The 12,142-nt window shown below is 37.6% G+C and overlaps 1 protein-coding gene across 1 annotated transcript; it reads left to right on the top strand.

Moving 5' to 3' along the window:
• The first annotated feature begins 6,501 nt into the window (after nucleotides 1–6,501).
• Nucleotides 6,502–7,491, top strand: LOC124508283 (olfactory receptor 6S1). Its single transcript, XM_047074681.1, has one exon. The coding sequence runs from the start codon at nucleotides 6,502–6,504 to the stop codon at nucleotides 7,489–7,491; it is 990 nt and encodes a 329-aa protein (XP_046930637.1).
• Nucleotides 7,492–12,142: the final 4,651 nt, after the last annotated feature.

Here is a 12,142-nt window from a genome sequence, read left to right as displayed (position 1 = left end):
AAAAAAAAATGCAGTTGAGGTTTTGATAAGGATTGCGTTGAATCTATAGATTACTTCGGTTAGTAATGCCATCTTAACAATGCAGTTGATCCTTCAACTGCATAGGTCCATTTATATTCAGATTAAAAAAAAAAAAACAAAGTACAGTACTGTAAGTGTTTTTTCTTTTCCCTATGACTTTTTTTTTAATTTTTAAAAAATTTTTAAGTAATCTCTACTCTGAACATGGGGCTTGAACTCACAACCCTGACATCAAGAGTCACATGCTCTACCAACTGAGCCAGTCAGGTGCCCCTTATAACTTTATTAATAACATTTTCTTTTGCTTACTCTATTGTAAATATAGCATATAAAAATACATATAACATATAAAATGTGTGTTAATTGACTGTGTATGTTATTAGTCAGGCTTCAGGTTAACAGTATGCTATTAGCAGTTAAGTTTTTAGAGACTCAAAAATTATACTTGGATTTTCGACTGTGCAGGAGGGTCAGTATCCCTAACCCCAGTGTTGTTCAAGGGTCAACTGTATTAAGTCTTTTAAACCATGAACATGGGATGTCTTTCCATTTAATTAGGGATACTTAAATTTCTCTCAACAATATGTTTAATTTTTAGTGTACAAGTCCTACATCTCCTTGGTTAAATTTGTTTCTAAGTATTTTATTCGTTATTATGCTATTGTAAATGGTAGAATTGTTTTCTCAATTTAATTGGATTATTTATTGTTAGTGTATAGAAATACAAATGATTTTTTTTTTTTACAAATGATTTTTGTATGTTGACTTTGATACCTACAGCATTGCTGAATTCATTTATTTGCTCTAATTTTTGTGTGAATATGTGTGTGGATTCCTTAGGATTTTCTATATAAATATCATAAAATCTCCCAGTAGAGATAGTTTTAATTTCTTCCTTTCCAATTTGGATGCACTGTATATATTATATTGTTTTGTTTTGTTTCATCTCATCTTGTGTCATTTCATTGCATAGCATTCCTTTCTATTCTATTTGCCTAAATGCCCTGGCTGGAATTTCTAGTTCAATATTGAATAGAAATGAAGAAAGTGGTCATCCTTGTCTCGTTTCTGATTTAAGGGGGAAAAAATGAAAATGAGCCTTGAAAAAGAGACTGAGATACAAAAAGAAAGGTCAACAAAGAAATTGATTTAAAAAAAGAAAATTCTTCAGTTTCTTATCTAACTGCTAAATATGTGGCATCTAAAACAGACATCACAGTAACCAGTACACATAATTTATTTAATCCCCTAGTTTCAAAGGTATAAGACCTTCTGCTTTACCTGTTCCAGAGACAAACCATCCAGTCTCTTGCTGGGAATGAGGGGGATGACAATTAGCATGGGTAGTAGAGAAGGTATGTAGACCCAAACTGCTTCTTAAACATTTTTCATCCAATTCTTAATTTAGCCTTCCACTCACTCCACTTCCAAAAAGAGAGGGAGTCTGGAATAAATTGAACCGATTTTTGTTTTTTCTCACTGCTTGAAGAGAATTCATCTTTTTTGACAAATCTTTTCATGTCAGCCACTGCTAAATTATCTGCTTTTCTTCTTCTGAAATGGTGTCGCTACTGTTTCCTTTTCCATGCTATGGTTTTAGTGGGGCTTCAGGAAGGAGTAGATGTAGATTTATGCCTTTTTCAAATTTGAAAAATTAAAGATTTTTTTTTTCTACTTTTAAGTACGTGTTTCCTCTAAAGCCACTTGTCCTGTTTTATCCTTCTCTTTCCACTGTGGCTATATTCAAAGCCAGGTGATATTTGAGGGTCAGTTAAAATGTATCAATTAAGGACTATGGAGTGGTTATCTCCTGTTTGTATTTTAGATTTGCATTGTATTTATCCGTTCTTAATTCAATTATCTACCATGTTTTTTTCTCCTAGAATTTCTTTTTACATAAACATTTGGTAGTGGCACTCTGCCTTGTTTTTTTTAATGTTGTTATGTAGTTACCCTTTTAAAAAATGAAAAGGCAAGAAAAAGAAGAAGAGAAAACATAATTTTTATTTCATTTTAAGGAACTTGTCATAGTGAGAAAGATAGGTTTCTGCATTCAGTGTAGTATTTTAATCCAGTCTCCCGATTCTGAACTATGATTCTCTATGTGTGTGTTTTGGCATTGCCTCCATTATTTTTGGATCAGAAAACAGGGTGTTGCTGAGAGACTTGAATTCCTCTTGGAGTTAGTAGTTCATTATAGTTTTACATTTTCTGGCTCTGAGTAGCCCACATGGTATTTGATATTCCCCAGTGGCTACTTGGCTAATTTTGTGGAATTAGAGTTGCTATCTTTAAGAAAGTATTTCTGACATTAATTTTTAATTAATTTCCAAAAACTTAGAATTTTCTTTAGAGATGTGATTGTCATATTTCTGAGGCTTTTTTATTATAAAAAATTTCAAGCATACTAAAAATAGAATAATATAATGAATCACGGTGTAGCCAATGCACAGTTCCATGAATTACCAATTCAGGGCGAAGCTAATTTTACCTACCCCCCCCCAATCACTTTATTTGGAAGCAAATCCCAGATATATCATTTTGCTATAACTTATTTTTTGACATAGAGTTGCAAGAGCTGCTGCTCTCAAGTTTGGGGTTCAGAGCAGTTTAGTTCACATACCATTATTGAGCACCTAATGTGTGCCAGGCACTGTGCTTGGTGCTAGAAATACAGAGATCAAAATATAATTCCTGGGGCGCCTGTGTGGCTCTGTTAGTTGAATGTCTGACTTTGGCTCAGGTCATGATCTCGCAGTTCCTGAAGTCGAGCCCCACGTCAGGCTCTGTGCTGATAGCTCAGAGCCTGGAGCCTGCTTTGGATTCTGTGTCTCCCTCTCTCTCTGCCCCTCCCCTGCTCATACTCTGTCTGTTTCTCCCTGTCTCTCAAAAAATGAATAAATGTTTTTAAAAAATTAAAAAAAATATAATTCCTACCTAGGAATTCAGAGTCTAACAGGGGATGCAGATGAGAAAGCAGAAATACAATGGGTTAAGTATTGAGAGAGAGGTCAGCAGAACGTGCCCCAATTCAGGTTGGAGAGCAGGCAGAGTGGTGGGATAGGGAGTGGTGGGCAGGAGAAGATTCTCAGAAGAACTGATATGCACCAGAGTACATGGAGTATGAATAGGAGTTAGTCAAGTTTTCAGCCAGGGGCATAGAGTAGACACAAATGAAAAAAAAAATGTGAACAACAGTCCAGAATTCTAAACATTGTTTGGGTGTGTGGTATGGTATATATTACCAGAGGACAAAGTAAAAGACTGGGAGAAGCAGAAGAAGATAGAAATGATATGAGGAATCTTTCCCTATCTTATTATACCCTGAAGGCTCCTATCACTTGCCAACCCAGAATCAAGGGTAGGGATTCCCAATATCACTTTAAGTCCTCAGGGAGAAGACACAATGTCTGTGTTACCTGGGGAGTAAACATTTCCCCTAAGTGCCATGCAGAAGAAAGTTGGATGATGACTATGGTCTTCTGCACTTGGTCTGACTCAATTTTTTCTCTCATTCCCACTGTATTGCCCCAAGCCTTTTGGGGCTGCTGGGCTTGAGGGGGTTGGCAGATAGAGGCAGAAACATTCCCAGTCACCTCTTGTTGGATGAAGGATCAGCCTCTTTTTCAGATTTATCAGTAATGGAGTCTGGAAAATTTCCATTGAATTGCATATCTCCCTTGGGTCTTCTTAGAATTATTTTCTCGTTCTCTCTCATGGTTTTACCTCAACACTTGGGTCTCAATTCTCTAGCAGGTACTGCTGCTAACCAGGCTCCCAATGTCTGGATTAATCAATCCTCATTTTAGGACATCTCCATTGGAAACTGAAGTTATGCACAAAGGATTCTGTCCTACAATACAGGGGTTAGTTAGAAACAAGTCTTCAGGCTTTTCCTTCTTTGCACTTAGACTAATGCCAGGATTTAGGGAGGATGCATTGTAGAACAGGAAAATTTACTGTGCATAAATGCATCAGCAAAAAAGATGGAACATCTTTCAACTTTAGATGGAACATTTTTCAACTATTGGAAATGAAAAGAACTATAGGTAAGTGCAGTAAGTCCTTTCATAGCTAGATGAACGATTTGACCCCTCCATATCCACCCTTTGCCTTCCAACCCCATGTTATTCTAGAGTACCATACCTTGGAGCATTGTGAGATCATGGTCCTTCACTTGAAGTGTGCCTGTTTAAGCCTAAGACAGTGATCACATTGTAGAAGGCACTCTTTTTACAAGGAGGGAAAGGTGGGCCCTGATGGCTGACCTGTACATGGCCATACAAAGGGACAAGTGTGATGCAGCCACCTCAGGATCAGAAAGCCCCTTTGTTTGCAAGGCAGAAGAATAGCATCGGAGGAATTATGCCCAAGAGGAAAACACAAGAGAAGAGGCAGATTATCTAACTGCTGCCTGTTTTCCCAAATGCTTTGCCCATCCTTAGGAACTCTAGGCTATGGTTAGCCTCACACTACAGGGTATGAAAAGGACCAGGGTGGAGCTGACCATTGGGTCATAAAAACGGAAAGAGAATCCTTACAAGGTGATCCCCACCCTCATGGAAACATCAAGGACATTCAGGGGTAGGTAGGAGGGACTCCTTCCACATTTAAGGTTGCGACTCATCTTCCTCTTACTTAAGGTATAGTTAGGTTTGGTTCAGTGGAAATATTTTCACAGAGAGCCAGAAAGAGTCCCCTTTGAGGTGACCGGTTCTATCTCATTGCACTCCATGCATTATGTCCTGTGCTTTGGCCCAGATGTACTATGTTCACATGCCGCCCTTTTCTTTAAAAAATCTCCTTTCTCTCCTATCAAATCCATACTCACTTTTTAGTATTTATTTTAGGCATCACCTTTCTCCAAAATACTTCCTATCTCTCTAAAGTCTCAGTTTGGATTTTTTTCCCCATGTGCCCCCTTAGACCCTATTCTTACCTGTGACATTCCACCTGTGACACATATTAACTTTTCCATCATTCTCATTAGGCAGTGAGCTACATGAGAGTAGTGACAACATCTCCTTTATTTCTGAATCACCACATATAGCATCCGATATATAATCAATACAGAGCAAGAGTTGAATGATTTTACTGATAGTAAGGCAATTTCTATAGAAGCTGGAGGGAGATGAGGCTCTGAATGGAATCCTTAAGGAGAAAGACCACAGAATTGCTTTATCCTAGAGAAAAGGCACAAATATTTTTCTGCTCAGGTAGGACCCACAATTGAGACACTGTAAGTAAAGAGGTTCCTGTTTGCTAGGAGCAAGGACTGCTGCGGTGTGCCAGAGAATAGTAGGGCTGAGAATCAAGGCCTTAAGGTCAAGTCTCATGCTTTGCATGGCTAAAGGGGATCAGTATTCTCCTAATAACTGAGGCGTTTTAAAAACACTTTCAGAATATCATTGATTTGGTCCTTACAACTGTTGGTGGTCTTCAAAACTAGAAGGACTTGAGTCAGATGGCAAGGACTTAATTTCTGATTTCATGAGTGATTTTCAGGGATTCCTAGTTCTGTCTCTGACAAGCCATCTAATAGAGCCCAAGTTTGTGAAAGGCCTTTGGATTAGTATCATGGACTGGAAAAGCATAAGAAATTCATCCTAATATTATCCAGAATACTTAGCTTGAATAAATAGATGTGGAAACCTGACTGGATGATTCAATGTAGTTTAGCCCTATTCTCCCTTTTAATTATGCCATAACTTGCTTTAGATAGGCAAGCATTTTATGACAAGCTTTCAGTTAGACCCTTGGGTTGCTGTGGAAATTCTCCACAAAAAGGGTAATTTTATGTAATAGATGTACTAATGACCTAGATTCCTATGACTCATTTCATAGCTGAACAGTTCAAGGACAAATGAGGTGGATGCATTGAACGCCTTCCAAGGCAAATGGCAAGTCAAGCCTAGAGTCTGGTGCCCTAACTTACAGGGGTTTCTATACCACAGTGTTTGTCGACTAAGATCTAGAAACTCTTTTGAATCCTTTGCACTCTCATTTAACTTGCTTCTTTTAGCGGTTTACAATTGAGGAGCGCAGAAGTGGTTAAGTAACTTTTCTGAGGCTACTCGGCTAGTAAATGGAGATAATGGAATTCAAAACCAGGCAGTCTGGCTCAAGTCCTGATCCTGGTAGAATGGGAATCATATTCTTCATGAAATAAGTTTTTGATATTTTTGTCCAACTCATATACTCAATGATATCAGTATTATAACAATGGGGCATCACTATTTAAGATCTGAGAAGGAGACTCCTGGCATTTTCATATCTAAGTTTTTGCCACCCTTTCTGGAAAATCTTCTCCAGCTTTAAAAGTAATTAGATGAGGACCTCAGGTTCTTCAGATATTAACAGTGGTTGGAGAAAGTGGGGAAGTGTGTGCCATATCACGATAAAATAAGTTTCAGGATTGTTCTGGAGATGACGTGTCCTCACCACAATCATGTTCATGTTGTTGCACAGGTGGGAAAGATAATGGTTCCTGGGGGGAACCAGAGCATTGGTGTTACAGAGTTCATCCTGGAAGGTTTCCCAAATCTCAACAGCACAAAAGCAGAACTGTTTTCTGTCTTCCTTCTCGTCTATCTGCTGACTCTAACAGGCAACGTGTTGATTGTTGGAGTGGTAGGAGCTGACACTCGCCTGCAGACTCCTATGTACTTCTTTCTGGGTAACTTGTCCTGCCTAGAGATCTTGCTCACTTCTGTCATCATTCCCAAGATGCTGAGCAATTTCCTATCAAGGCAACACACTATTTCCTTTGCTGCATGTATTACCCAGTTCTATTTCTACTTCTTTCTTGGGGCCTCGGAGTTCCTGCTGTTGGCTGCCATGTCTGTGGATCGCTACCTGGCCATCTGTCACCCTCTGCACTACCCGTTGCTCATGAATGGCACTGTGTGCTTTCGGGTGACCTTGGCCTGCTGGATGGGGGGACTTTTCCCTGTGCTTGGCCCCACAGTGGCTGTGGCCTTACTTCCTTTCTGTGAACAGGACGCCATGGTGCAGCACTTCTTCTGTGATAGTGGTCCACTGCTCCGCCTGGCATGCACCGACACCGAGAAGCTGGAGGAAACAGATTTTGTACTGGCCTTTCTCGTCATTATATCCTCACTGATGATTACTGCTGTGTCCTATGGTCACATAGTTCTGGCTGTCCTGCGCATCCCCTCTGTTTCAGGCCGACAGAGGGCCTTCTCTACCTGTACCTCCCACTTGATGGTGGTGACCCTCTTCTATGGAAGTGCCATTTTTCTTTATGTGCGACCATCACAGAGTGGCTCTGTGGATACTAACTGGGCAGTGACAGTGGTAACAACATTTGTGACACCACTGATGAATCCATTCATCTATGCCTTACGCAATGAGCGAGTCAAGGAAGCTTTGAAGGATATGTTTAGGAAAGTGGTAGCAGGCTTTTGGGGGGAACTTTTGCTTCCTAAGAGTTTCAGTAGGAAGGAGTGAAGTGAAAGTGAAGGGGGATGTAATAACCAGTCATAAGTCCAAGTCTTCTCCATTGTCATTCTTTTTCCTGTGGTTATCATGGACATCACCAAATGACCAAATTCTGTAATCCCAAAAGAATTCCAAAGTCATCAAGTCTACCCTTCTTCTCCTTCAGGCAAAATTTCTTGATTCTATCTCATACATACCCCCATATTATTATTGATATATCATGATCAATACCATCATTACATCATAAGATCCTCCAGCCAGTGAGATCTTAACCTAAGAGTCCATGGTCACCAGGGAGTCTAAGGATGGAGTTCAGAAAATTTATAAGCTGCCTTACTATTTAAATTTTATGTATTTGACTTCATATGCATTTGTCTGGGAAGAAGATCCACAGTTTTAATCCAATTCTTGGGAGATCTATGTGACCTTTGCCAAAAGTTAAAAACTGATTAAAATTTTCAGTAGTATCTTTTGGTTATTTATGAAAAACAAGAATTTTAAGAAAAATTTCTTTATAATCTTAAAAATAAATAAAAATAAAATAAATAGATTACCTGTGTATTTTTGTATACACTTTATGGAAAACATTGCATTTACTGTCAGGTGGAAAAGAGGTAAAGCAAACTGAGTAAGGGACTTATGCACTTCCCCACAGTAATCCCAGTGTCTTTGCAAAAGCAGATCCAAGAGAAAGTTCATGAATATTAGCATTTAATGTGGTTTTCTAATTTGCACTTTATTATAAAGATGATTTAAAGATATCACTCATTTTTTCACTGGATTGTGTTCCTTTCCTTTGTCCACTTTTTATATCCTTATATCTGTTGTGTTCAGTCTTGTTTTGTTTTTAGTAAAATTGGAATTGGGACAAGGACCTTTAATATCAAAGAATTACAAATGTCAACTATTGCTGTACCTGTCAGGAACTAGACTTTGTGGTACGTTTTATGTACTTCACTAGATATTTGAAAGGGAGTGAAGATTCATATTTGTGGTACCCCTGGAAATCCTGGACAAATATTCACTTATTTCTTCATTCACTTATTTTTTTTTCCATTTATTTATTCATTTGCTCCGCAAAGGTCTTTTAGGCATCTGACATATGCTATATATCATATATAGTGATATATGCTCATAGGAACAAGAAATGGTTCCTCACCTCATGCAGCTTTGATTTTAGAGGGGAAGACTGAGAGACAAGTAATAATGCAAAGGAATGGGGATGACAAAGGGGCTTATAAAACAACATTGGAAATTATATGAAAACTGATTTACCCTCTCTAGTATTTTCTTGTTAAAGAAATGTTCAGAGGCTGTCATTCATTAAATAAGGATTAATTCCATGTTAGAGTGTGTTTGTATACACAGACACCATATAGATAGAAACAGCACATCAACCTCAACATTGGCAAGCTGAGCATTAGCATGCAAAGAGATAGCCATAAAGCTTCAGTGGGCTCTGGAAATAGTAATGCTTTCATCTAGTTCTATTAATAATACACACAAACACACACTAAATAATTCAATCCCCAAAGATTTCTGAGTGAAAACAAAAGGGATGGAAGGAATGACCAGTGGTTTGAGAGAGAAAAAGAATTCTTCAGGAGTGATCTAGGAGCGCTGCCCAGAGAGCAGATGAACTATTTATTACCTTAAAATCTACCTAATTTCATGAAGCCTAAAAACCTTCAGCCAATCCCAGACACTGACCAAAGAGAGGAATTCGTATCACAGTTTATGATATTTTTGGAAGGAACCACTCCCATATTTTGGCAATAAAGTGTGTTAAACCATCTATTTTCAAAATTATTTTATTGTAGGAAATGACTTTGGACTCAATTCAATAAAAGTTTATCGAATAACATATTCTGGGAAATAAGTTGGTATGGAGAAGTACAAATACATGATCTCTGCCATCAAGGAACTCACAGACTATATAGGTATAAATATTATAATATATAATAAAATTATATTAATAAATAAAAATAAAAGTAATATATATATGACTGTGGGTCAAAATATAATAGACCATTGTAAAATTTAAAAGTGGGTCTGACAAAATGACATTTTACTAACAAAGCATAAGAACAAATATTAGGTAATTGAATGTGATTAAGAATGGAAAAAAAAAAAAGAGGTTAGAGTGGGAGAGAGCCAAAGCATAAGAGACTGTTAAAAACTGAGAACAAACTGAGGGTTGATGGGGGGTGGAAGGGAGGGGAGGGTGGGTGATGGGTATTGAGGAGGGCACCTTTTGGGATGAGCACTGGGTGTTGTATGGAAACCAATTTGTCAATAAATTTTATATATATATAAAAAAAAAGAATGGAAATATCACAATAAAAATTGTACTAGGGAGCAATCTGTGATTTTATTTTTTCAATCTTACTTTACAAGTCCCTGTTCCATAGGAATTTTTTACTCTTAAAAAAATTTTTTTTTCTAATGTTTAGTTTTGAGTGGGGTGGGGAGAGGGGGGAGGTGGGAGAGAATGAGAGGCAGGGAGAGAGTGAGACACAGAATCTGAAGTAGGCTCCAGGCTCTGAGCTGTCAGCACAGAGCCCCATGCAGGGCTTGAACTCACAAACTACAAGATCATGGAGATCATGAAGATCATGAAGATCATGACCTGAGCCAAAGTTAGACACTTAACCAACTGAGCCACCAACGTGCCCCATGAATTTTTTACTCTTCATCTTAATCTCAACAGCACTTCGCACAACTGATCTTGGACTTGTATTGAATATAGTTTTGTTCTTTGGTTTCCCTGGGACTGCACTTGCCTGGTTTTCTGTCCACATTTCCAGCTACTTTGTTTTGTTTTGCAGGTGTATCCACTTCAATAAAGCTATTAAACATTAGCTAAGTTGTAAAGTTATTTCTAGAAATCACAAATTAAGAGGACGCTGAAAATAAGAATGTATTTCCAACACCTAAAACAGAGCCTGGTCCATTGAATGTAACCAAGAAAAATTTGCTGAATGAATTAAAGACTCATGAGCAGATGATAGCCACAGCCCTGAGAGAGATGCTGAACTCAAGTATTCAGCAGCTTGAGTGTTAGTACTCATTCCCACACTCAGCCCACTCCAGTGACTATTAGAAACTGAACCTCTCACATGTAGCTAGAGCCCTTAGAGGGTTATTAACAGTAGACTAGAAAAAATTTCCCTTGCAGCAATCAACAAATTTTTCTGCCTCTAGGAAAAAGTCATCCTTGAAAATTCTCAACGGAAGCTCTGCCTTGCTACATAAAATTTGTGTCATCTGGGGTTACCAGAGGGCAGGTGGGTGGGGCGATGGGTGAAATAGGTGATGGGGATTAAGGAGTGCACTTGTGATAAGCACTGAGTGATGTACAGAATTGTTGAATCACTATATTGTACACCTGAAACTAATATAACACTGTATGTTAACTACACTAGAGTTAAAACAAAAACTTAATTAAAAAAATAAGGATTATAAAAAAACATTAAAAATATTTGTGTCATCTGGGACACTGCAAACTAATACATTAATATAACATTATTCCCATTTTCCCAGATGACACAAATATTTTTAATGTTTTTAAAATTTTTAATATTTTAATATTTTTAATGTTCATAGGCAGTATAAATATAAACCTCAAAATGATATGAAGAGACATTTCTCCAAGGAATTTATACAAATAGTCAATAAATACGTGAAACTCAGCATTATTAGTCATGAGGGAAATCAAATGAAACCACAATGAGGGACCACTTCCTACCTGCTAAGATGGTTATAATGGAAAAGACATAATAATAAGTACTGATGAAGATGTGAAAAATTGGAACACTCATAAATTGGGAATGTAAATTCCCACGTTAGAAAACAGTATGGCAGCTCCTCAAAAGTTTAAGCATAGTGTTACATATGACTCATCAATTCCACTTCTAGGTATATGCCCAGGAGAAATGAAAATTTTTGTGTCCACACAAAAACTTGGACATGACATTCATAGCAGCATTATAATGCCAAGAGTGGAAACAACTCAAGTGCCCATCAACTGATGAATGGATACATTAAACGTGGTATATCCATACAACAGAATATTGCTTCACAAAAAGGAATGAAGTATTGATACATGCTACAACATGGATGAATCTTAAAAACTTAATGCTAAGTGAAAGAAGCCAGTCATAAAAGACTATACATTGTATGATTCCACTCACCTAAAGTATCCAGAATAGGCAAATCTGTATAGAGAGAAAGTAGATTAGTAGTTGCCCTGGGCTGCAGGAGAGGGATGGGAGGAAATGAGGAGTGACTTTTAATTGGGTATAATGGGGTTTTTTGGGAGTGACAAAAATGCTGTAAAATTGATTACATTAATCTGAAAATATGCAAATATGTAAAAAACCACATTTGTGTATTTTAAGTGGATAAATTATATCAATAATTCTTATAATGGATCTTATGCTTCATCACTTATAGTGATTCCACTTTGAATCCTGATACATTTTCTCTGGTAATCAGCCCCCATTTTCCCTGTATCCCCATTATTTTTAAAAATGAAGACAGAAACTGGGTCATACCTGAGTTTGCTTTCTTGCCAATCAGAAGAGTACCTGATAATTTGGAACACAGCAAAATCTCATCACATTATTTTTTGAAAGCACAGATTACATAAGGGTTAAAT

Source organism: Lynx rufus, unplaced genomic scaffold, assembly GCF_022079265.1.
Source record: "Lynx rufus isolate CCGP_SWC_20201006 ecotype Redwood Valley unplaced genomic scaffold, mLynRuf1.p SCAF_13, whole genome shotgun sequence".
Lineage (NCBI taxonomy): Eukaryota > Metazoa > Chordata > Mammalia > Carnivora > Felidae > Lynx > Lynx rufus.
This window is presented reverse-complemented; position numbering and strand designations above follow the sequence as displayed.

Excerpts from the sequence above, each read along its gene's own strand:
- LOC124508283 (XM_047074681.1), top strand. The coding sequence starts at position 6,502 with ATGGTTCCTGGGGGGAACCAGAGCATTGGTGTTACAGAGTTCATCCTG.